General features: G+C 33.1%; 1 protein-coding gene across 1 annotated transcript; it reads right to left on the minus strand.

Annotated features, from left to right (window-relative positions):
- Positions 1 to 19443: 19443 nt before the first annotated feature.
- On the minus strand, positions 19444 to 23949 carry LOC132759693 (tektin-4-like). Its single transcript, XM_060751507.1, has 6 exons — positions 23279 to 23949; positions 22551 to 22621; positions 22174 to 22317; positions 21504 to 21726; positions 21034 to 21188; positions 19444 to 20481 (listed from the first exon to the last, which is right to left on the minus strand). The coding sequence occupies exons 1-6, from the start codon at positions 23822 to 23824 to the stop codon at positions 20265 to 20267; spliced, it is 1356 nt and encodes a 451-aa protein (XP_060607490.1). The 5' UTR covers positions 23825 to 23949; the 3' UTR covers positions 19444 to 20264.
- Positions 23950 to 24023: the final 74 nt, after the last annotated feature.

The following is a 24023-nucleotide window of genomic DNA, read 5'->3' on the forward strand; positions in this document are numbered from 1 at the left end:
TCAGGTAAGTGGGTTTGTATGTTATTTGATTTTTTTTAAATGTCCATTCATGAAGGACGGTATGACACACTCTGTTCTGGGCCTCAGATTTGTAGCTTTTGGTTATACAAAAATATTGAAGTTATAAACTGGTCATGTACATATTTTGAAATTTGATAAGTGAAAATCCAGGGCGGTTTTTATGCTCATTTATTCACATATGTAAGTTTTGAAGTTCACCAAAAAAGGCAAACTAATGAAAATATACTGTGCATTTTTTTTATTATTATTTATTATCATTGTTATTCCTGTAATTTAGTGATGTTGATCATTATTTCTGTAAAGTTGGTTGATTCTAACTCAAGCACTCAAGGAACAAATAACACAACATAATGAAACGGTTTTTACGAAGTCAAGGGAAATAACTCTACAAATACGGGATAAATCCACAAGCGGAACCCAAGGTGCACAACTACATATGCTGACCGACCTTCCCGTAAGGTTTAATGACTCTATGTCAAATCCTTTTTGATTTACATGCGACAAGTTGAAAATTGCAAAAAAATTTCTAAGTCAAGGTCAATAACTCTAAAAAATAAAATAAATCCACACGAAAATATCCAGTGCACAACTTCACATGCTGATCAACATTCCTGCAAAGTTTAATGACTCTATGTCAAACCCATTTTGAGTTACATGCGACACAAGTTGAAAATTGTAAAATTTTACTAAGTCAAGGGCAAATTAAATCCAGACAAAAATACCCAGGTGCACAACTACACATCGTCGTTGGGGGGTCAAAATCTCGTATAACAGTTTTTGCTACTTTTCAGGAGGAACATTTTTTTGATTTCTTTCTTTCTAAAAGAACCTTCTGTGGAAACAATTCCTGTATAGTGGTAACATGAATAGTACGTTTTAATATATAATTGATTTTTATGAGTTGGTTTGATCAGTTTTGACATATAGAGTGTACGACAATTTGACCTTAAAAAATAGCATATACGACATTTTGACCATAAGGGATAATCAAAGAAGTGCATTTATTTAGAAGTAGAATAACAATATAATATCATTTTCATGAACATTGTTTTATTTTTAACAACTTGAAACCTTGAAGTATTGATATTTAACTTGAACAAATTAAACAGAGTTGGTTAATAAACTGTTAACTTTTGACATAACAATTGAATTAAACATCAACTTTCCTCAGTCTTTTTATGCATTCACACACACACACACACACACACACACACACACACGCACATACGCACGCACGCACGCACACGTACGCACGCACACTCGCGACGCGCACACGCACAGACGCACACGCACTCACTCACTCAAATCTTAAAACTTTGAAATTCAACTTGAACAAATAAAACAAACAAAATTAATTAACTTCATTATTGACTGAAACATCAATCTTTCTCAGTCTTTAAATTCACTATTTATGAATTTAGTACTTTTTACTTCAAATGAATAAAATGGCACTTTCATATTACTGTCAAGAGAAAATTATAGTTTAACTAAGGTCCCATAACGAAACACCTGTATACATTTCGTTTTCATGTTTTTAAGAATCATGTTTCAGGTGGTCATAAAACCCATGATAATCCATTGGAAGAACACTTTTAAGTGCCTGTAAATGGTCGAACTTCGTTTTCTTTATCTTCAAAGGACCACCGTGCAACTTTGGTATTATCTCTGTATGTTTAACATAAGATTTTCTAGATTTTCTTGGAAGTTCCTTAAATGAGTCTCTATAATTCAATTTATAGCGTACAGAACCATCTGCTTCGTAGTGAAGAACTCTAATGTCACTAACCACTGGTCTCCAACCCTAGTCCCAGGTCTAATTGAAACATAGTAGCCCAACTCCGAGTATGCTTTGAAAAAATCGTAGCCAACGTATTCAACGATATATGGGTTAGAGGGACAGGCTTCCTTGATGAAGTCAACATACTGTTGTGGCACATAAACATTCTTGTTCTTTATTTTCCTCTCCACTACGCTGTGTACTGAATCCACCTCCATTTGAGTATGGCCTTTTTCGAGGATCTTTTGTGTGATTTCAAGGTCAAGAGTCATAGCCAAGTGACATAAAGTGTTTGACATTACCAAGTTCCTATTTTGATAGGTACATCCATCACTATATATAATGATGTGTTTGATTTCTTCATCTTTGGAAATCATTTTTTCAATGTAGTCAGCCAAGCAAGAAGCAAAGGAATTAGCCGAAAGATCCCCCATTCCTTCATGCCAAAAGTAGCAGGTCGCCTGCTTCGTTATAAGGTCATACAAAGTGAAATTATGGCATGCTAATTTGGTTTTATAATACAATGCGCTTGCATTCATTTTTGGCGAAAGTAGAACTGCTTGTACGTCCATTGTAAGAACTTTCACTGAGTGGTTTGTTTGACAAAAATAACTTGTCACGGTTTTTTCTCCTCTCGTGAATTTATTTTTCTATTCTGATGTTCGTTGTAAATATCAGCGGATATATTACCTGCATCAAAACCTACACAGATATCACACTGGTCCTTTTTTGGCACAAATAGACCAATATTTAGGCTCTCGAAAAACTTCGGTAAATACTCTACGACTCGCACATACCCTTTCATTACAATGTTTCACGTATTCTTTATACAAGCAGGTCAGAGAGTTAAATACAGGTTCAAGGTAGGTCTTCGAAGTCGATGAACGGCAATAATGAGATTCCATTCTAGGGATGCTTTCAAGAAATTGCTTGACACTCATACGTAGCTGGCCGTGTCTTTCTTCTTGAGCTTTCTTTCTTGTATCTGAAAAAGAAAGGCATCAAATATCTTTTATAAAGTGCTAACAACACATTTAATATTTCAGTCAATCACTCATTCACTTAAACTGATACTCATTCATATTGTAATTCACTCACTAACACACACACCAACTCACGCACTCTTACGCACGCACGCACTAATTTATTCATTCACACTCCCACAAATTTATTCATTCACTAATTTAAAACTCACTTTTTTTATATAGAGAAGAAATTGGATTTAGAAATTGTATTAAACATTTAAATGGCATGTTACTACCTGACTGCTTCTGCTTTTTCTCAGCTGATCTATCTGGTAACACCGATATTGACTGTTCTATCCATTGATATACTGTCTGCTCCCTAGTCCAAGAGTTGACAAAAATAGTTGTTTACATACGACAATACGCTCTTCATTAATTCTTAGATGGTATGTGAGGGTTCGAGTTCTTCTACTTGGTTTTCCATTTTCAAGTGTAGGTTCCTCCACTGCTTTAGCATTTATAAGCGAGTTTACATATACACGCCTTTCATCCCATGTTGTCATGTTTGTCCAAAAATTAGTAAATATCTCTCTCCTATCTGCTTCTGTTACGGTTTTGCAATTTTTTATATTAGAGGTTTGGCAGCGTGATGAACACCTTTTTTCAGACAACGTCCTTGCGGACTTTTCAACATGGAATCCCCACTTCCCATCCACTTTTTCATTCCTTTGTATGCATTCCCTGACATACGCAACTGTTTATATTACGATGTCTCTGCCTTTCTCCTTTTCCATTTTGTTTATCATTTGCCTTTACAGATTCATTTTTCTACGGTTTCTTCATGATCAATATCGTCTTCCGATGGTGACGCGTATTCACCCTCTTCACTAGGATTATAATCTGGGTCATTTGCATCTTTGTCATTATTTATATCTTCATATTCTTCATTTTCTCCTAGATCCAAACATGTTTCATTTTCAACATTTGTTGTAATATCTTTTACACTATTTTTGTCTCTATTGTTTCCAATGAAAGAACTTTCACCTATGACAGAATATGCTTGTTGAAAGTATTCGTCAATCTCAGTTTCTTTACCACCAATCGATTCATCATTAACACCTGCTACAACACTGCCATTAAATTCATCCAATATAGTAACATTTGACTCTTTGCAATTCAGAGAAATATCTAATTCACTATTTTGATCAGTTGCTGCATTGGAACGATCATCAAACACATTTACACTGTTATCAGCGTTTTACAATTCCAACGATCTTTTCAATCTCAATGTCAGTCTCAGCATCTCCACTTTGAACAAATATTTCAAGTTCTATAAAATCTTTATATATTTCAGTGTTTGACACCGGTTCACTGTTATCTAAATTGGCGCATGACTCATTGTTTTCTGTTTTCATTGTTGATTCACTGTTTTCAGCACAGATAATCGAATCAATTTTGTTATAGATTACAGATTCACTGTTTTCTAAAGTAGATATTTGCTCACTATTTCCACCATTTATAACTTGTTCAGTCCTTTCTGTATTAATATCTTGTGCCTTATAACACACAGATTCACTGTCTTCCACACACGTAGACCCGACTTCATTGATTCATTATTATATTCTGTTTTCTGAAAAATTTGGTTTATTACAAATATTTGAAGGTGTCAACTCATTGTAGTTTTTGTTGTTATTATTTATGTCATGGTTAATACTCGTATCAGTCACTTGTTCTTGTTCCATAACCTTTATGAGTTTTAAAAGAGAATTCTGAACCACCATTTTCTTAGCTAACACACGGCTTTCCTTTTGATTGCTTTGAGCAAAAGTTACCATTGTTTTGCCCAGTGGTAACATATTTGAAAAATAGTTAATAATTTACAATTTTTATCCCTGGCTCACAGACTGGACAGTGTATCCCACTTTCTTTCAATGTATCTAAATGTGAATAATTTAATGCTTCATCTGGAAATGTTGGATGAATACATAATAGATGAAAATACCGTTCACAGTCAGCGAACTGACATCGAACATAAAACTGCCCATTTCTAAGAGAAATTAGATAAGGCCCAATGTCAACTACTTTTTCAAGAATATGAATTAACTCATTAATATCTGGTACAAACTGACAAATGTGACACTTATATTGTAAATATTCAGTTTCTCCCGTTGACTCGGTATCACTTTCTCCAGAATACTGTGACATTCCGCTTAACCGTATCTGAAAATAAAATTAAATCGCCATTATGATTCTAGATGAATTAAAACACCTATTTTTAAGCTATTTCAAAACATCGTATTTCGATATAAACGGGAAGAAAATGAAATACCAAATAATCGTATCTCGTAAAATCTCGTATCTTGATTGCTAGTATCTGAAAAATGAAATGACAAATTCTCGTATCTCGAAAAATTACATCAAACGTCAGAAATCGAACAAAAATTATCTTTAGCGAAAATTAATATCTTTATTTACGTTTAATTATTTCAAACATTAGTAACGATTGAAAGAATTATATACAGATAAGCAATGAAAATTAATGTATTTTTCTCTATCAGCCGCAATAGGACACTTCTTTGAACAGATATGACTAAGCATATTTATTAAAACCTTAAAAAGTAGGTAATTTAGAAAGTACAAAAATAGAATCTACTTAACTTACCGATTTGAATGTAAAAAACAATTTATCCAACGTTCTCCGTCAACATATTGTGAAATTTAAAAGATACGAGGTTTTGACAAAAACAACAAAATCATCCAATCGACACACGAGATTTTGTCACGTGACAATTTTCGCCTTTTCCATTGGTGTAGAGCTACACTATTTTGGGAGACGGTGCGCTGGTATGTTTAAATTTTCGCGGCATCAAAAACCCATTTTGCTAAAAAACCGAGTTACGATATTTTGACCCCCCACCGACGACATGCTGATCAACATTCCTGTAAAGTTTCATGACTCTAGGTCAAATACTTTTTGAGTTACATCCGACACAAAAGATAACGGACGGACAAGGGTAAATCTAAATGCCCGCCACTAAAGTGGGGCCACAAAAATATCTTGTTCAAGCGTGTTCAACCACTTCATGTCCTGCCCCCTAATACAATAACAGATTACAGTCATCGAATTTAGCACTGGCCCGGTGGCCCATGACCAGTGTAAATTTTAAGAGTTAAATATATAGTAGAATAAATTCAAAACTGGAATTCGGACGAGTATATTCAAAAATCTTAAATTCAATGACTGAGATTAAGGCAATGTATTCAGGTTAGTGCTTAAAGTATGACACTGTTTGTACTATTTTTGTTCTTTGCAAATCATCATGTGGGATTTATTTTAATGGACCAGTATTCAGATTCTCTAGTATAGCTATAGGCTTAGACAGTGTCAAAGACAAACCCTTTTAGCTAGGCTGTCACTTGGACCACTGAATGACCGATAAATTTTGGTGGCCTAGACAACTTTTTTAGTGGTCCAATAATTCCTATACATGCACAGAAATCTAGAGATTAAATCACACACAAACACACATATAAATCAAAAACAAACAGAAAACATGATTTCTGTTTCAAATAAATTTTTGGAGGTATCTTATTGTGATTTAAAAATACAGTCTGTCAGTAATGTGTTATTTCAAAATACAGACATGATGTAGGCTTATTGAACATCATCTTTTCTTGTTGATCTTGTTTATCATATTCTAATATATAGAGTCACAGTACCTGTGCTCGACCAGCCCAATGCTCGACCAATACTTCTATTTGTTTACTATTTATGCATTAAAGTGGAAAATCCCTGGAAGTTTGTGTGTGCTATTTGTACCTGACTTGTAACCTCTACACCATGTACAAGTACTCCAAGTTTGGTAGAAGTTTTGCCATTTTGCAGACAATATTTAACAGTACAAAATGCAATTCTATAATAAAAGTAGCAGTAAAAACTATTTAAAACACTAAAATAATGATAATTTAGGGCAAATGTGGACAATACTTTGTTAAATTGCCTTTACTCTTATGATTCCAAATGATTTCCCATAGGAAATGTGCTCAAAAATTATCAAGACCTTGCTTTCCATAAAAGGCAGGGGCTATGAACATGTAAACAAATATGGCAGCTGTACGGAAACAAATCAGGAACACACCACTGAAAGCGTAAACCATTTGTATATTACACCAATTATCACTCTTAACTATGTTGGCAGAGTGATTTTAGTAAAGAAAAATATGAGAATAAGTAATCTCAAACACCCCAGTATATGTAAATACCAATACTCTTATAAACACTATTTGTCAATGTATAGCATTTCCTTCGTATCATATTTGCTCTCATATTAACATTTATAGACCCTAAAACATAAATGTTTCAAAATATTTTTGAAATAGAATTGTTGAACATAAAAAGTCATATCTGTTTTAAAAAAATAAAAGTTCTGATAGAGATAAAACCACCTGGTCGAGCACTGGTTTGGTTGCCTGAAAAATATAGTAGTTTTATACCCTATATACAACTCTGTGGTAAATTGTATCCTGGTCTGTGTAATTAAAACGCTTAAGCTTATTGTGAGTTTGAAAGGGCCAGCTTTGTAACAAAAATAATTTTCCCAGCAAACTTTCTATTCTGAAAGAGTTTTTATGTAATTTTGTGAAAAACTGGTTGAGCACTGGTACGGTGACTCTAACTAGATTTCTAGATCTACATAAATTAATGGTCATATAAAAATATTGTTTCTTTATGAAAAACTTTTTTTTCTAATACAAGTTCAAAATTGCTAAGGTAGTGAACTGTCTGCATACTAGGGTATTGCACTGTCTGGGGGTAAAAAAAACTTGCTAGCCATGCATTTTTCAAAACAATATTTTGTACTTTTAAAGGGCATAAGCAAATAATTTCCTGCAGGGAAGCACAGCCATCTTCAACGATGCTTTGTTTTTTATTTATTATTATTATATCTTTCCTGTTCAACAAAGAAATAAATAAAAACAGGTCGCGAAAATATGTGACAAATGTCCGTTTACGCATTTTTTCCAGTAAGGTTTAAGTATCTTAACTGTAACTAGGAATAAGCTGGAAATACAATTATTATTTCTATTGTTACAGTCGGCAAATTGTTACAAAATAATGCTTTTAGAAGTGAAGAAAGGTCATTAAAATAATCTCTAGACTCTTCATTTTTTCTAGAGGTCATAAACACGCCGGCTCTGTTTGGGAAAAAATCAGTGCATTTATGATAATACTCACAGTGAATTTCACCGATTGCAGCTTTGAAGGTCTTCTTCTGATAATTTGCTTGAGCTATTTCACCTTCCTCGTTGTATGTCTTTATTGGGGAGACGATATCAGTTCACTGTCGATATGAGACGAAGTGTCTGCCGTCTTTGAATATTGCGCGCACAATAAACCTGTGTTCTACGTAATAAACCTGTGTACTACGTCAGTAACATGTGCTTGATTCGCAAAATTTCGTGTAGTTCCGTTGTTTTTGCCGTCAATACAATGACTGAATAATTTCAATTATATCGTTGAATTTTATTTCACAAATCTATTATTTTAAGCCCAACAAGCGCTTGAATTTCATACAAAGCTACAGTAGTTTCCAAAACAATTGTGTTGCTACGTCATCAGTATACGTATCCAATACGTCATGAAATTATGCTCGTCTCGGTTAGCGTAAATATACGGAAATTGCTCGAGTATAATCGTAAAGGTTCGCTGGTTAAGTAAAGACTAAGTTATCATCGTTAATTTCCGTCAGCATAAATATGACCTGCCACATATAGGCCTACTTTAATTCAGGAGGGGATTCGGGTTTTGACTCGTGAAAATTTGGAAATGCACAAATTTGACGTGTGAAAAAATCTGCACAAGAGTCTATTAGCCACATGGGATTTTCAACTATGCAATAATAATCACCTTAAATCCACCCCTAATTAGATCTACATATGTTCAAATCACAATCAATAAAAATGTCAACAGGCAGTATAAGCCGTGTATTAAGTGGTTTATACACACAGCCTGTGCACTGAAGCATGACATCAGTTGATGCAATTTGACAGCGCTAAAAATAGCTCTACACAACTGATAAAAATTACATACTTCAGATGTCAATTATTGATTATTTTCTTAAGGTTTATAATACGTCTTTGATTTACTTGGAGTGCCTGTACATTTGTTATTTCTTTTTGGATTATATATTCCTATTATCTATTAATTAAATGGCCAATGATAAAATTGTCATAATGCAGGTTGATCATTAAGGTCAGTTGATTATTAATTTTCAATTAAATAATAACAATAAAAGTTATCCTACAAAAATATTATTAAATAGATCTAAATCAGTATGTTGTTTTATAAAAAATTTTATTTTCAATTTTATTGTCTTCCTTCTTTATTTACTTGTTTACTTTCAACAAAGAGAATTCCTAGTCTTTAGGAATTTATGTAAGATTCAAGGAATTTAGCACAGATGTTAAGGATTTTGTTCTACAAGATAAATTCTAAGTAATTCCTAAAGACTAGGAATTTTGCAAAATCATAAGTCTTAGAAATCTCAGAAAATAAATGACAATTCCTAGTATAACTTTGAAATTGATGAGTTGTTTAAAAATTATTAGAAATGCCTAGTTCTCAGTAACTGGTACTTCCTAGGCCATACTAGAATAGCCAAGACTGGTTTTAACATTCTGGAATTTTCTAGGATAATAACTGGGAAATACTGGGACTTTTTAAATACCAGTATATATTTCTGCAAGGGTAGTCCTGGGACTCTGAAATGATAAAAAGCTGCAGTTAAAAAGCTGTTACATTAAATTATATTCTGACAGCTTAAAGTCATCATTTTTAAACTGCACAATATTCTGATGCCCCTTCAAACCATTCCATGTGCTAATCGAATAATAAGGCACGTGTAAATATGTTAGTCTGACATTAGGACTTCCATCGCATAATGTTCGAATTTTGTCAAAATTTATTTTCAGCTCGTTGACAGGATCTCCCTTTTTCAAATAAATATACCTGTTTTCTTTAAAAGTAAGGTCGCAAGTACCTGTCCAAATATATATGAACACCTTACCGTAGTCTCTTGTAAGCTTAGTTAAATTTCTAGTCAGCCAACAATATCTATCACTGGTTGTTGCGCCACTTTTATAGCACCAAATAATTTTATCAGAAATATCTGATCGATCAACATGGGCCTTTAAATACCTGGCCTTACTGTCTGAAATTATGACTGGCCTCCATGTGAGATTCTGGACGTCGCAATTGGGTCGTTCTATATTCTTCACCAGTTTACTGTTACTCATGGACTGGAGTTTTCATTATTACAACATCTGTGTTGTAGTTTTCGCAGAAATTGGTGGTGGTGGAGAATTGCAACGGCAACAAACAAAAGACTTGTTGATTTTGGATAATATTTAATTGTGTCTAACAGTCTCTGTGAAAACTGAAAAAATCAAAACAATTTATTACAATTTATAAGTTTAAAGTCAAAACATATGATTGCAACATATGATTGCCTTTTAAATCATGCATTAAAATGGCGGCTAGTGAGAACAATAGAAAAATGCAATAAAATACATCTGTTTACATCATCGCCATCGTAATTAAAATAGCAGAAAACAGCAATCTGTTATTTATTTACCTCCTTGCCTCTCCATTTCCCAATATTTAAAAATTACGACAAATTTGCCCAAGAAAATATCAAATCATAGCGGAAAAATTAAAGGGATGTAACTCTGCAAATACTTAAACAAGTATACAATACGAACAGATGCCGTACAGATACCGTAACACTGATATAATCAAAATCAAAGTAGAATTGTGAATGTTTCTACAGGAAACAGACAAATTTTTATTTGTCACATATTTTCTTGATGCTACTTTTTATAATTAAAAAAAGTAACCAAAAGGATTTAGCTATGTTTTGTTAAAATGTGTGTAATAACACTTAAAATGTAGTGAAAGAATTAAAATTACTAAAGATATTGTTTACATTACTTGAGATGGAGATATTTGCCACTATGTATTTGCCAGTATGTGTTTGTCACATAGTTACAATGAAAATTTTCTTATGGGAGGGGTCAGGAGTGAATCAGGAAGAAAACAGCATAATGGTTTCATGATGTAGGGTTTTAAAAATTGTATTTCAAATCTTTTCAAACCTTTTCATGATACAGTGTTTTCCATTTGGGACAGATAACTATTTTCCTGAATAAGCTTATTTCTCTGTTCAAGCTCTGACTCCCCCACCCTTTACTCAACTTATTCATCAACTCCTGAAATGCAGCAAATATGACTATTATTTTTTTTGTGATTCGGAGTTACAGGACTCCTATTTTAAAAATCCTAGTGAGAACCCTGGTTATTTCAATGGGTCTGTATCTTTTGTTTCACATTGATCAGGTCGCACTAATATAAAGAAAGATGATCATTTTGACATTCAACCAAGTAATTATAATATAATGCTTGAAATGTCTGGGCCGGAAAAAACATTACTATTATACATAAGAAGACAATTTCTAAGGAAAATAAAACAAAATGTAAGAACTAGAGCTGCTATGGCGTTCCATATTGCATGATCTTGATTTATTGGTGGAAGTTATATTAAACACCATAATCTTGAAAACATCTCCAAGAAGTTACCGAAGTAATTTCGGTAAGCGATTAAGTTACATGTACAAAATCAAGAGCTTTGACTACTACCATACAGTTTAAAAGTTGATGTATTTGTTGTTGAAGTTACTTAAAAACTATTTTAGTTGTTGGAGGCAAGTGCCTCCATAGAAAATGGTCAAGGGTTTTGCAGCCAAGCTTTTGTTTTTAATTTGTTTCTGATTGAAAATATTTCAAAAGTTTAATATTTATTCTTGGCAATCTAGGGAGACAAGGCAAAGGGATAAGGGATGCAGGTTAAGGGATAATTTACTAATTAGTAACCAGTTGTTTTCTATGCTCCCCGAAGGTTCAGCATATTATATATAAGTCACTCCTATTTCTGTTCATCAAGTCGTCTGTCCGTCCACTTTTCTTGTCCGGGACATAACTCTGTAACAACAAGAGGTATCAACATGAAATTTTATAGGTAAATAGACCTCATTAGGTTGATGTGCAATGCACAAGAACAGTTACTCTGCCTTGCCTTATTTTGGAGTTGTTACTATTTGTTCTTATTTACATTTTGAACTTTGTCCGGGACATAACTCTGACACTATAAGAGATATAAACAAGAAACTTTGTAGGTAGATATATGGGCAGTTCAATGAACAGTAACTCTGTCTTGCATAAGTTTGGAATTATTGCACTTTGAATTTTGTCCTTGACATAACTCTGAAACTACAAGAGGTATACTTTTCTGTGTCCAAAACCTATTTGGGGAGCATCACCCAGTTCAACGACCGGTTCTTGTTTAGTAATGCCCTTTCTCAACATTAAAATAACTTAAGCTTTGAATACATACCAGTATCTTGAACATAAGCAACATATCATTGACAAGTGAAGTGCATAACAACCATAACACTGTAACACTTTTGAGTTTTCTGTTTTTTTTTAGTTTTTAGCCTGAACAGTCAAGTTTTGGCATTGCTCATGATGCTCTTGTTTATAACAAGTTGAAAGGGAAATTGATATGCCCTGTATATTATGCAACAGGAAAAGATGTAATACCATGTTTAGTTAATTTTGTTTTGTTATTTTATGTAAATAATAATGTTTTTATTGATGTGTTTTAATACCAAAAATACTTTGGTAGAGAAGTGATGAACTTTTTTATAAAGATGTCAATGTCTTTTTGTGATGAATGGAAATTTATAATTCATATAAAATTTAATGGTGCTATTTTAATAAAATGTGAAGTCAAGTGTAAATAATGTTCTTTGTACATGTTCTTTATAAAGAAAAAGTGGTAGAGTATAAGTACTGAAATATTAATGATTGAATGACTACAGTATGTTTATGTTAAGAAGATGAATAAAGTAATTGTTCTGGTAAAAGTCTTTCTTCATAATATTCCAAAACTAACGTTAGATGAACACAAAGTTAAAAGAGCAGAAAAAAATCATAGCATTTTTTTAATGCTTTTTTATCGATTGCAATTTTTTTATGATTTGAAATCTGCAAAAAAAATTTAGCAAATCATTTAACAATGAGTGAATTATATTTCAAAGTTGTCCTGTGTGACATGTATTTTTGTATATTGACTATATCAGTATAGTTATTGTTTACAGTTAAGATGATGCAATATACATATGATGATCTCATTGCATGCAATTGAAATGTCTAAAGAAAATACTGTCTATACTGTAGTTGCTTTTCTTTGTCTTCTGTAAGTTCATAAAAGCTATGTAGCAGTTTGTATACAGTTTCGGTTTTAATATATTTAGGAAATAAATATATACTAGTTATAATGGATAGTTTGTGTTCAAAAGTGCAAGAATATATTAAAAAAAAAGAAGAAAAAGACGTGAGTGATGAAATTTCAAAATATTTGAATGATTTGATAGTGTAGTTCTATTTATTACATGCTTATCGGTGGTTTATAGAAATAAATCAGTGAAATAAAAACTGATAATTTCACTGTTTTGAATATTGTGCCAGTTACGTTGTTTCAGTGAAATAGAAGCGTTCACAGTACTGGAAACCAACTTAATGACGTCACGTTATATTATTATTTGGCGCCCTTTTCATTTAGTACTACGTTAAAATGTCTTTTTAAACGTTTCTTTGCATATACTAAAAAAAGAAAATTTGTTTAGTTTAATGTAAGATCGAAATATATTTCACCTCGTGAACACCAAAAGTTCATATTTCACTTGTGGCTGGGCCACTCGTGAAATATACCTTTTGGTGATCACTCGGTGAAATATATTCCGATCTTACACTGAACTAAACAAATATTCTCTATATAACTGTATAGTTCTAACTTATTAATGAAAAGAGAATTGCAAAAAATATATTGGAACTACATTGAGCGTTATTTCCCTAACATCATTTGGTTAATATTGACCTTATATCCAACGACATATGCTGTGTAAGCATTCCTTTTTTAGCTCACCTGTCACAAAGTGACAGGGTGAGCTTTTGTGATCGCTTTTCGTCCGGCGTTCGTCCGTCCGTCCGTCCGTCCGTCCGTCCGTCGTCCGTCCGTAAACTTTTGCTTTAAATGACATCTCCTCATAAACCACTGAGCCAATTTCATCCAAACTTCACAGGAATGTTCCTTTGGTGGTCACCTTTAAAAATTGTTCAAAGAATTTAATTCCATGCAGAACTCTGGTTGCCATGGCAACCGAAAGAAAAATCTTTAAATATCTTCTTTTAAACAACCCTAAGAGCTAGAGCTTAGATATTTGGCATGAAACATCTTCTAATGAGTGTCTACCAAGTTTGTTCAAATAAAAGCCCTGGGGTCAAAATTGGCCCCGCCCCGGGGGTCATTGATTTTCCCTATATACATATAGTAAAAACTTAAAAAATCTTCTTTTAAAGAACTGTAAGAGCTAGAGCTAAGATATTTGGCATGGAAAATCTTCTAGTGAGTGTCTACCAAGTTTGTTCAAATAAAAGCCCTGGGGTCAAAATTGGCCCCGCCCCGGGGGGTCATTGATTTTCCCTATATGCATATAGTAAAAACTTAAAAAATCTTCTTTTAAAGAACTGTAAGAGCTAGAGCTTAGATATTTGGCATGAAACATCTTCTAGTGAATGTCTACCAAGTTTGTTCAAATAAAAGCCCTGGGGTCAAAATTGGCCCCGCCCCAGGGGGTCATTGATTTTCCCTATATGCATATAGTAAAAACTTAAAAAATCTTCTGTTAAAGAACCCAAAGAGCTAGAGCTAAGATATTTGGCATGAAACATCTTCTAGTGAGTGTCTACCAAGTTTGTTCAAATAAAAGCCCTGGGGTCAAAATTGGCCCCGCCCCTGGGGGTCATTGATTTTCCCTATATGCATATAGTAAAAACTTAAAAAATCTTCTTTTAAAGAACCGTAAGAGCTAGAGCTTAGATATTTGGCATAAAACATCTTCTAGTGAATGTCTACCAAGTTTGTTCAAATAAAAGCCCTGGGGTCCAAATTGGCCCCGCCCCAGGGGGTCATTGATTTTCCCTATATGCATATAGTAAAAACTTAAAAAATCTTCTTTTAAAGAACCCAAAGAGCTAGAGCTAAGATATTTGGCATGAAACATCTTCTAGTGAATGTCTACCAAGTTTGTTCAAATAAAAGCCCTGGGGTCAAAATTGGCCCGGCCCCAGGGGGGGGGGGGTCATTGATTTTCCCTATATGCATATAGTAAAAACTTAAAAAATCTTCTTTTAAAGAACCGTAAGAGCTAGAGCTTAGATATTTGGCATGAAACATCTTCTAGTGAATGTCTACCAAGTTTGTTCAAATAAAAGCCCTGGGGTCAAAATTGGCCCCGCCCCAGGGGGTCATTGATTTTCCTTATATGCATATAGTAAAAACTTAAAAAATCTTCTTTTAAAGAACCCAAAGAGCTAGAGCTAAGATATTTAGCATGAGACATGTTCTAATGGGTGTCTACCAAGTATGTTCAAATAAAAGCCCTGGGGTCAAAACTGGCCCCGCCCCGGGGGTCATTGATTTTCCTTATATACATAGCAAAAACTTGAAAATCTTCTTTGAAAAAACCCAAATAACTAGAGTTTAGATATTAAGCATGAAACATCTTTAAGTAAATATCTACAAAGTTTGTTCAAATAAAAGCCCAGGGGTCAAAACTGGCCCTGCCCGAGGGGTGTCATTGTTTTTAACTATATGTGTATAGTAAAAACTTAAAAATCTTCTTTTAAAAAACCCAATGAGCTAGAACTTAGATGTTTTGCATGAAACATCTTCTTATGGGTATCTACCAAGTCTGTTCAAATAAAAGCCCTTGGGTAAAAATTGGGCCGAGGGGGGGGGGGGCTATATACAGGTGAGCGACCTCAGGGCCATCATGGCCCTCTTGTTGATGTGTATATATCATGTATTTTTCCCTTTCTGTTTAATAGGAGAATAATGTGAACAGTGTTAGAATTTTTCTGAATTCAGTAAATACATGTATGTTTCTTTGACTATTATATATTTTAATGATTATTTAAGGACATTGAGTGAAATTGTTGTAATTCATATAACATAAATATTACTGTATGGCACCAAGAACCAATTATATTGTAAATACATGTACGGTAAATACACAGTTATAAATGGTAGTTGATTGAATTTTAAATCAAGTTTATTGATACATTTTGCTGCACTTGTATTTTACAGTCTGTTTATTTTGTTCAAAATTAAACATAACATTTACAATACTTGTATTCAAAAATCATTCCTGAATGTTATCAATAGATATTATTAAATATATTGATTTACTGATTACTGTACATTTTATGTCATTTTTATGCTGTTCAAATACTGTGATAACATAATAAATGCCAGATTTACATTAAATTGTTAAATTATTGAGAATTTTCGTGTTGTTGTTTTTTAATGAACATGTATGTATATCATTTTAAAATAAAATGATCTACAAAGGCCAGTGGAATTTACCAGGTTAACTATGCATGGTTTCAGTAATTACCTGTCAATGCTGTAAGTGAAGGGTCAGACTTAGATTCATGTATCCAGTCAGTCTGAGAAGACTCCATGCTATTGGTTGTCCAATTTTAACATGACATAAAATATTTTTGATTAACAATAAACATTGTCATTTCCAAAAAACTTATAAAGCAAGCAGGGTTGTAAGTGTGGAGTGTGAGGTGGTACACTCCTCCAGGAAAGCAAACTCAAGTATCAATGAGATGATGTCATTTGTTACTAAAGTTCTTCATCTTGACAGACTTGTTTCTAGAAAAATGGAAGAACAAAGGAATGTAGAGACTGTCAGATCTATATTAGTGTAGTCTAGGAAACAGTTGATAAAAATTTTAGCTGTTTTGTTGGGATTTAAGTTATACTGACAATGAAGAAGTCATATGGCAATATCTAGCTTTATTGGTGGCAGAGGACCTCAGATACCCTCATGTGCATTATTTCAGACATCAGCAGGCACCTGAATATCATCATCTCGCTAGATAGATTCCTCACACTGTAGGGAATGAAACATCATACTGAAATAGGCAACGTAAAGATAGTTTTTCTGGAATTTCTTCAAACAATGTCTCAAACATGGAAATAAGCAGAAGTAATTTTTTGGTAGTACTGTACAGAAGTTTCATAATACTAGTACTTCACATTTTGTAACATTGACTTTCAGTGGATAATTGTAAACTGATGTAAATGTAATCTATATTTACGCAGCTGCGGAATATATGGAGTCACTTTTAGCTCTACTTTCTCAAAGAAAAAAAGCTATTGCAACAGTCATGGTGTTGTAGCCGTTGCCGTCAGAAAACTTTAACGTTGGTCATGATTTTTTTTATTTCTCAATGGATTGCCTACATACTTGAACACAACAAAACTTTGGACAAAGCCTTCAAATGCCTGATATTTTCAAAATTATTATACATGTTTTATAGTTTTGTTATCCCCCGCCGAAAGGCGGCGGGGGATATAGAATTAGTCATCGTCCGTCCTTCCTTCCAACCATCCGTCCTTCCGTCCGACATTTTTGTCCGGAGCATATCTCATACAGTATTTGAGGTATCAACTTGAAACTTCATAGGTGGATAGACCTCATTGAGGAGGAGTGCAGTGCACAAGAATGATAACTCTTCCCTGCATAATTTTTCAGTTATTGCCCTTTGTTATTTTTCAAAATTAATTTTTGTCCAGAGCATAACTCAAAAAGCCTTTGAGATATCAACATAAAACTTCATAAGTCCATAGATCTCACTCAGGAGGTGTGCAGTGCACAAGAATGATAACTCTACCTTTCATAATTTTTGAGTTATTGCCCTTTGTTATTTTTCATACTTAATTTTTCACCTGAGTGGAGCATAACTCAAAAAGTTTTTGAGATGTCAACATGAAATGTCATACGTGGATAGATCTTATTGAGGAGGAATGCTGTGCGCAAGAATAATAACTCTTCCCTATACAATTTTTGAGTTATTGCCCTTTGTTTTGTTTTTCATACTATTTTGTCTGGAGCTTATCTCAAAAAGTATTTGAGGTATCAACTTGAAACTTCATAGGTGGATGGATCTCATTAAGGAGGAGTGCAGTGCACAAGAATGATAACTTTATCCTGCATAATTTTTGAGTTATTGCCCTTTGTTAGCTCACCTGTCACAAAGTGACAGGGTGAGCTTTTGTGATCGCTTTTCGTCCGGAGTCCGTCCGTCCGTCGTCCGTCCGGCGTCCGTCCGTAAACTTTTACTTTAAATGACATCTCCTCATAAACCACTAAGCCAATTTCATCCAAACTTCACAGGAATGTTCCTTTGGTGGTCACCTTTAAAAATTGTTCAAAGAATTTAATTCCATGCAGAACTCTGGTTGCCATGGCAACCGAAAGAAAAAACTTTAAATATCTTCTTTTAAAAAACCAAAAGAGCTAGAGCTTAGATATTTGCCATGAAACATCTTCTAGTGAGTGTCTACCAAGTTTGTTCAAATAAAATCAAAATTGGCCCCGCCCCGGGGGGTCATTGATTTTCCCTATATGCATATAGTAAAAACTTAAAAAATCTTCTTTTAAAGAACCCAAAGAGCTAGAGCTAAGATATTAAGCATGAAACATGTTCTAATGGGTGTCTACCAAGTTTGTTCAAATAAAAGCCCTGGGGTCAAAATTGGCCCTGCCCCGGGGGGGTCATTGATTTTCCCTATATGCATATAGTAAAAACTTAAAAAATCTTCTTTTAAAGAACTCAAAGAGCTATGGCTAAGATATTTAGCATCAAACATTTTTCACCTGAGTGGAGCATAATTCAAAAGTGTATGAGATGTCAACATGAAATGTCATAGGTGGATAGATCTTATTGAGGAGGAATGCTGTGGGCAAGAATGATAACTCTTCCCTATATAATTTTTAAGTCATTGCCCTTTGTTCTTTTTCATACTTTTTTGTTGAGAGCTTATCGCAAAAGTATTCGAGGTATCAACTTGAAACCTCATAGGTGGATAGATTTTACTGAGGAGGGTGCAGCACACAAGAATGATAACCTACCCTGCATTATTTTTCAGTTATTGCCCTTTGTTATTTTCAGCCATCAGTATTCACATAGGTTTCAAATCTGTTATCACTTCAGCCATCAGTTTTCATTACCAAAAGACCTCTTAAAATGGAATTATTCTGCTCTACTACATATACATTCTTCCAATGAGCAAACACATTCAGCGGGGGATGGCCATGTTGACATGGCTCTTGTTACACATTATTAAACTTTACGGAACTAAAAAAACCCTAAGGCAGAACAAATAAACATGATTATACATGTGATTAATAGGGTAAGTGTAGAGTACCAGGATGGCAGTCATAACTAAAATACAAAAAATTGTATCATAATGAATTATGCAATCATTGAAATTTAACAGTTCTAGGCCAACTTAATAATCATCTATTGCTGCACCTTCAAAGAATGGTGTAATTGATACATAATTACATATTAAATCATAAAATTGTGTTTATCATGTATATCAGGGGGAATGAATGCCAAGATTGCAATGGTTTAGGGTAACTTTTGATGTTACCATTTGATTGCCTTGACCTGTTTGGAAACAAATAAAAATGAAGATAAAATCATTATACACCATTTTATTTACACTTTAAAAAGCTTTTTTTTTGCAACACAAGGGGAAAAAGACAATATAACAAGACTGACCAGAATCTGGTAACAGTATATCTACCATACAACAAAGACAAAAAAAAGGCAGTAAACATCACAGAGTAAACTTTAATTTTAAAATTTAACATTTCCTACTCATTTCAAAGCCATGTTTTAGTGAACAAAGTAAAATATGCTCATTAAGGTTAGATTCTGCAATGGAATAGGAATATTGTAAATTTAATACTTTAAAGAAGAAATAACAAAAGGTAAAAGGCATTAAATAATTTCTAAAGAAATTTTTTAAAAAATATATTCATTTTCAAAAACATTATACATTTATATCACAGATAAAGGTGCAACCACTCGACAGTGAAACGACCATACAGGACCTATAACAAGGGGACTTACAGGGGGAAACAGTCAGCAAGCAATGGTAATACTGATGATTATATAAGTAGCAAATTATGCAAACACAAAATGCCTTGATAAATGATATTATAATATAAATACCATGCAAATTTTTATGTTGACAAGATTTAGTCTTCTTGCTTACTGATTTGTCTTTTACTAACACAGACAATAAAATTTGCACTCAAATACTGTTCTTAGAATATAATTGCCACAAATACCCAAAACTGCTTTACTTTCAAGAATAAAACAAACAACATTTAAAGAAATTATAACAATATAAAACTATTGTGTTCATGATCATTTGAGTTATTTTTCGACTGACACTTGATTTAATTAATTATTTTTAATTTGAAAATATCAAAATGTTTGAAAGTTTCAATGATTATTGGTATCCCTGGAGTTTGAGTGTGGTTGGATATCTGGTGCGTACACTCATACACTTGTCTCTGTCAATGAACAGACTGTTCTTCTTGATGGAGATTTCCTTCTCAAGTCCCATACGGTTATCCTGCAAGTCCTTAAGAGAGTTCTGTGCCTGGTTAAGCTTGTCTGTCAGGGCATCAATAGAAGTGTGGATCTCGTTGACCTCTCCAACCAGTCTGAAAATCAAGCAGCAAGAAATGTTAATGTCTGTCAATTTATGCCTCAGTGCCAAAATATGATTATATCAATAGAAGTTAACATGGAACTCAATACAATAATAAAGTACTGTGTCATCTTAGAAAATATTAAAACCTTAGATGATCAAGTAGATGCCATGATATCATAAACCTGGTGTGAATCTTTTTACTAAAACTAAATTAGAGACTAATGCTATTTATAGTATTTAGACTGATGTTACAAAATACTTCTTTCTTAAGCACTCAGCTAGGATGCTTATTTAGTTAAAATAATTTCAGAGTCATAAAAGTTAATGTTATTTTACGCTGCAGTAAAATTTCTTGATGACAAATTTCAGTTTGATTTCTATGCATAATTCTTTGGATATTAAAATAATGTTGATTATTATAAAACTGACTCTTATATAGGGAAGAAATACCCTAGTCAAACTGCAAATAACTGCAAGAATGTCATTTTCAATGACTAACAACAGTATAATATTAACATATAACCTAGATGCATTCATACATAACAGACAAGAATATGCATACTTGTATTGCACTGGATCTCTACAGAGTTCAACACCTGGTCTGAATGTTCTGTTTTCAAGACGAGTCTGTGAGACCTTCATTGGGTTCTCCTTATCTCTGATCGCCTTCTTCAAGTTTTCAATGTTCCTTTCCATCTGGCAGATCTCGTCACATACCTATAACAATAGCACATGTATAATAATTATAGTTTCACAAAAGATCTTCATTGTTCTACAATAAATGTCAACATTGTTCTCTTCTAAGTTTATTACTTTATATATAAAACAGCAACAAGAATCTTAAAAAAAATCTGAAAGGAACTTCTTATTTATCATTTTTACTAATTATTGCAAAAATTCATGATGGTATTCAAAATGGAATTCAAGATTCAAATTTATTGCAAATAATAATAGGAAAATACAACAATTCACTGAATATCTTTTCAATTTGCTGATGCACAAATAAATAACAACTTTGCTTTCAAATTTTACCTTTTTAAGGTTCTCCTCCATCTTTGTCTTAGCATCTTCCATCTCAGTGACCCTCTTCTGGAAGGCAACATCAACGGCATCACATTGTTCTCTCTCATCACGTGATGTATCTTCAAGTATGTTATCTATCAACTGACGTAACTGCATTGAGGCCATTCTCTCATGCTCAGCACGTACAATGTTGTCATGTGAAAACTGGGCCCATGACTCAGGTGTAGACTGACTGAAAACAAAAGATGACAAGTAATTTTAATAAACATTCAAATATGCTCAGGATTGTAGTTTGCTTGTTTCAATGTAAGAACAAAATATAGTTCATCTATTTAGTGAACAGATATGTAACAATTTCATAACTAGTATTGCCACAAGTGACATACAATTTCATCTTATAATGTACAACAAACAATGTTGTATTCATTTCATACTGTTATATTGGGGTTTTTTTTATCTTAATTGACTGTCATCTAGGAATTATTGTGTACTCTACTTCATAAATCATCACAATGTTCATGTGTACAAATAATATAATAATACATCTATTTTGTTTAGAATATTTTTTTATTTCAAATATTCAGGCCCATTGCCTATCATGTACATTTTTACTCAAAATTATGCAGCAAATTTATGCTTAAATCTTTATTCATTTATCATAAATAATTTATTATCTTACATTTCTTGAAATTTGGCAGCACCTGGATAGAACTGTTTGTTTGTGTGTTGATTTTTAAGAGCACCAGATGCAGAATCAATCTCTAGTGCTTCCTTTTTATCACTCCAGTCCATCTCCAAGTTCTGTTTTGCATCACGATTAAGCCTGTAAATAAAAATTATCAGTTAATTATTTCATAGCATTTAGCCAGAAATTATAATTTTAAACAAGACAGTAACTTTTTTTTAATCACAATGTTAATCCTCTTGTAATTAATAAGTAAATGAAAGTGGATTGTGCTTAAATTATCAGGTTATTTTGTTGTTTTTTTAATGGAAGTATATGAAAAGTTGTAATATTTTTCAGATTGGTTTTTACATGTACAGTATTATACATACCTAATTTGCTTTTCTGATTGATCTATTGTCTTTTTGAGCAAATCTTGAACATTATTGATAATTTCTACCTCCTGAAAAATAGAGTGAGCATTTAATAAAACAACGGCAGCACAGCAATATTAAGTCTTATCAAGGAAAATCAAAGGCAAGGTATTACTCTTTATTCTCATTTGCTTTTTGTCATTCATTTAATTTAATGAATTAAACTTTCACTATTAAACTGTAAAGTCAATATTTATGTTAATTTAACAGAAATATTGATTTTGTAAGTATTTTTATTCAATGTAATTAGTTGTGAAATTAATCAATATCATAAATAAGAAATGCATATAAAATGAAAAAATGGTCATTGTATTTTCAGTAATTGGAAATCCAATTAATCAATGGAATAGAATCTACTTTAACAGACCCTGGTTTAGATTACATGAAACCTGGCTAATGATTGTCTGAATATTGTTGTAGTTAGAAATCATGGGTTTGGGCCATAGCCCTCATTAAGCAAGCATGCTAATATATTTTATCTATCGGGGTCCGCTGAACTAGATGTGTTCCATTAATGTAACAGTCTAACTTTTTATGAAAGGTGTGCAATTTCTACACATCTTAAGATAGAATAGAATATGATGATTACAGGTACAATGCTTTTAAAATCTTAAACTTTTATCAAATTTTATTCACATGAATACTAAGAAACCCACAAATACTAGGAAATGAAAAGAAGCAATTACCTTTAACAATGAGAGCTCAACATCATCTTGAACAAGGTCAATGTTTTCTCTTCTTTGTCTGCAGTTCAAGTTATCAGTGGAAATATGAAGTGGAATTTCTGTGGCCCGTAATGCATTTTCTAACCTCTTCTTCTGTGCAAGCAATAAATCTGTTTCATCTATAACATCTCGGATTTCACGTTCTAATTCAAATTTCCAAAAATTTATGTCCTGAATTCTCTCTCCCAGTTTCTTTGTAACTTCAGCTTGGGTTTTGTTTGTGGTTGCTTCTGTTTCATTGATGGTGCGTTTTGATTCATGACGGATCCTTTCACCATTATCCCGATCAACGAAAGACTGGTAATATTTGGCGTAATTATTTTCATGCCACTCCGGTGGGTTGTATTTTGACGATCTGTATCCCATTGTAGAAATGCCCATGTCGTTTCCCGTGTTTCCAGTGTAAGTTATCTCCATATTTTCATTTCTACAACCTCCAGATGTTTCTGCCATTGGGGCAGGTCTCTCCGGTGGAATTTCTCGGCTTTGCAAAGTAGCCTCAGACATATTTTTTTAATTTTCCTTAAAAAAACTCTAGACAAATATCATGTGTCCACTTTTATCACTCTTTCCTGTCTGGTAGCAACACGGTCGTTTTGTTTCCTGTTTCTATGGACGCATCAACTTCCTGTTGAACAACAAGAGAAGTAACTCTTAACAGTTAGTTATTGATTCGTTCAAAATAATTTTCGACCTCAAGTTAAAG

This window comes from Ruditapes philippinarum, unplaced genomic scaffold (assembly GCF_026571515.1).
Source record: "Ruditapes philippinarum isolate M1 unplaced genomic scaffold, ASM2657151v2 ctg2306_1_1_1_1, whole genome shotgun sequence".
NCBI classification, from domain to species: Eukaryota; Metazoa; Mollusca; class Bivalvia; order Venerida; family Veneridae; genus Ruditapes; species Ruditapes philippinarum.

Coding starts and splice junctions, on each gene's coding strand:
- LOC132759693 (XM_060751507.1), bottom strand. CDS start 23,824: ATGTCTGAGGCTACTTTGCAAAGCCGAGAAATTCCACCGGAGAGACCT. Junction 22,622..23,278: donor TTGAGCTCTCATTGTTAAAG/GTAATTGCTTCT, acceptor TCTATTTTTCAG/GAGGTAGAAATTATCAATAA. Junction 21,189..21,503: donor TGGAGGAGAACCTTAAAAAG/GTAAAATTTGAA, acceptor CTATTGTTATAG/GTATGTGACGAGATCTGCCA.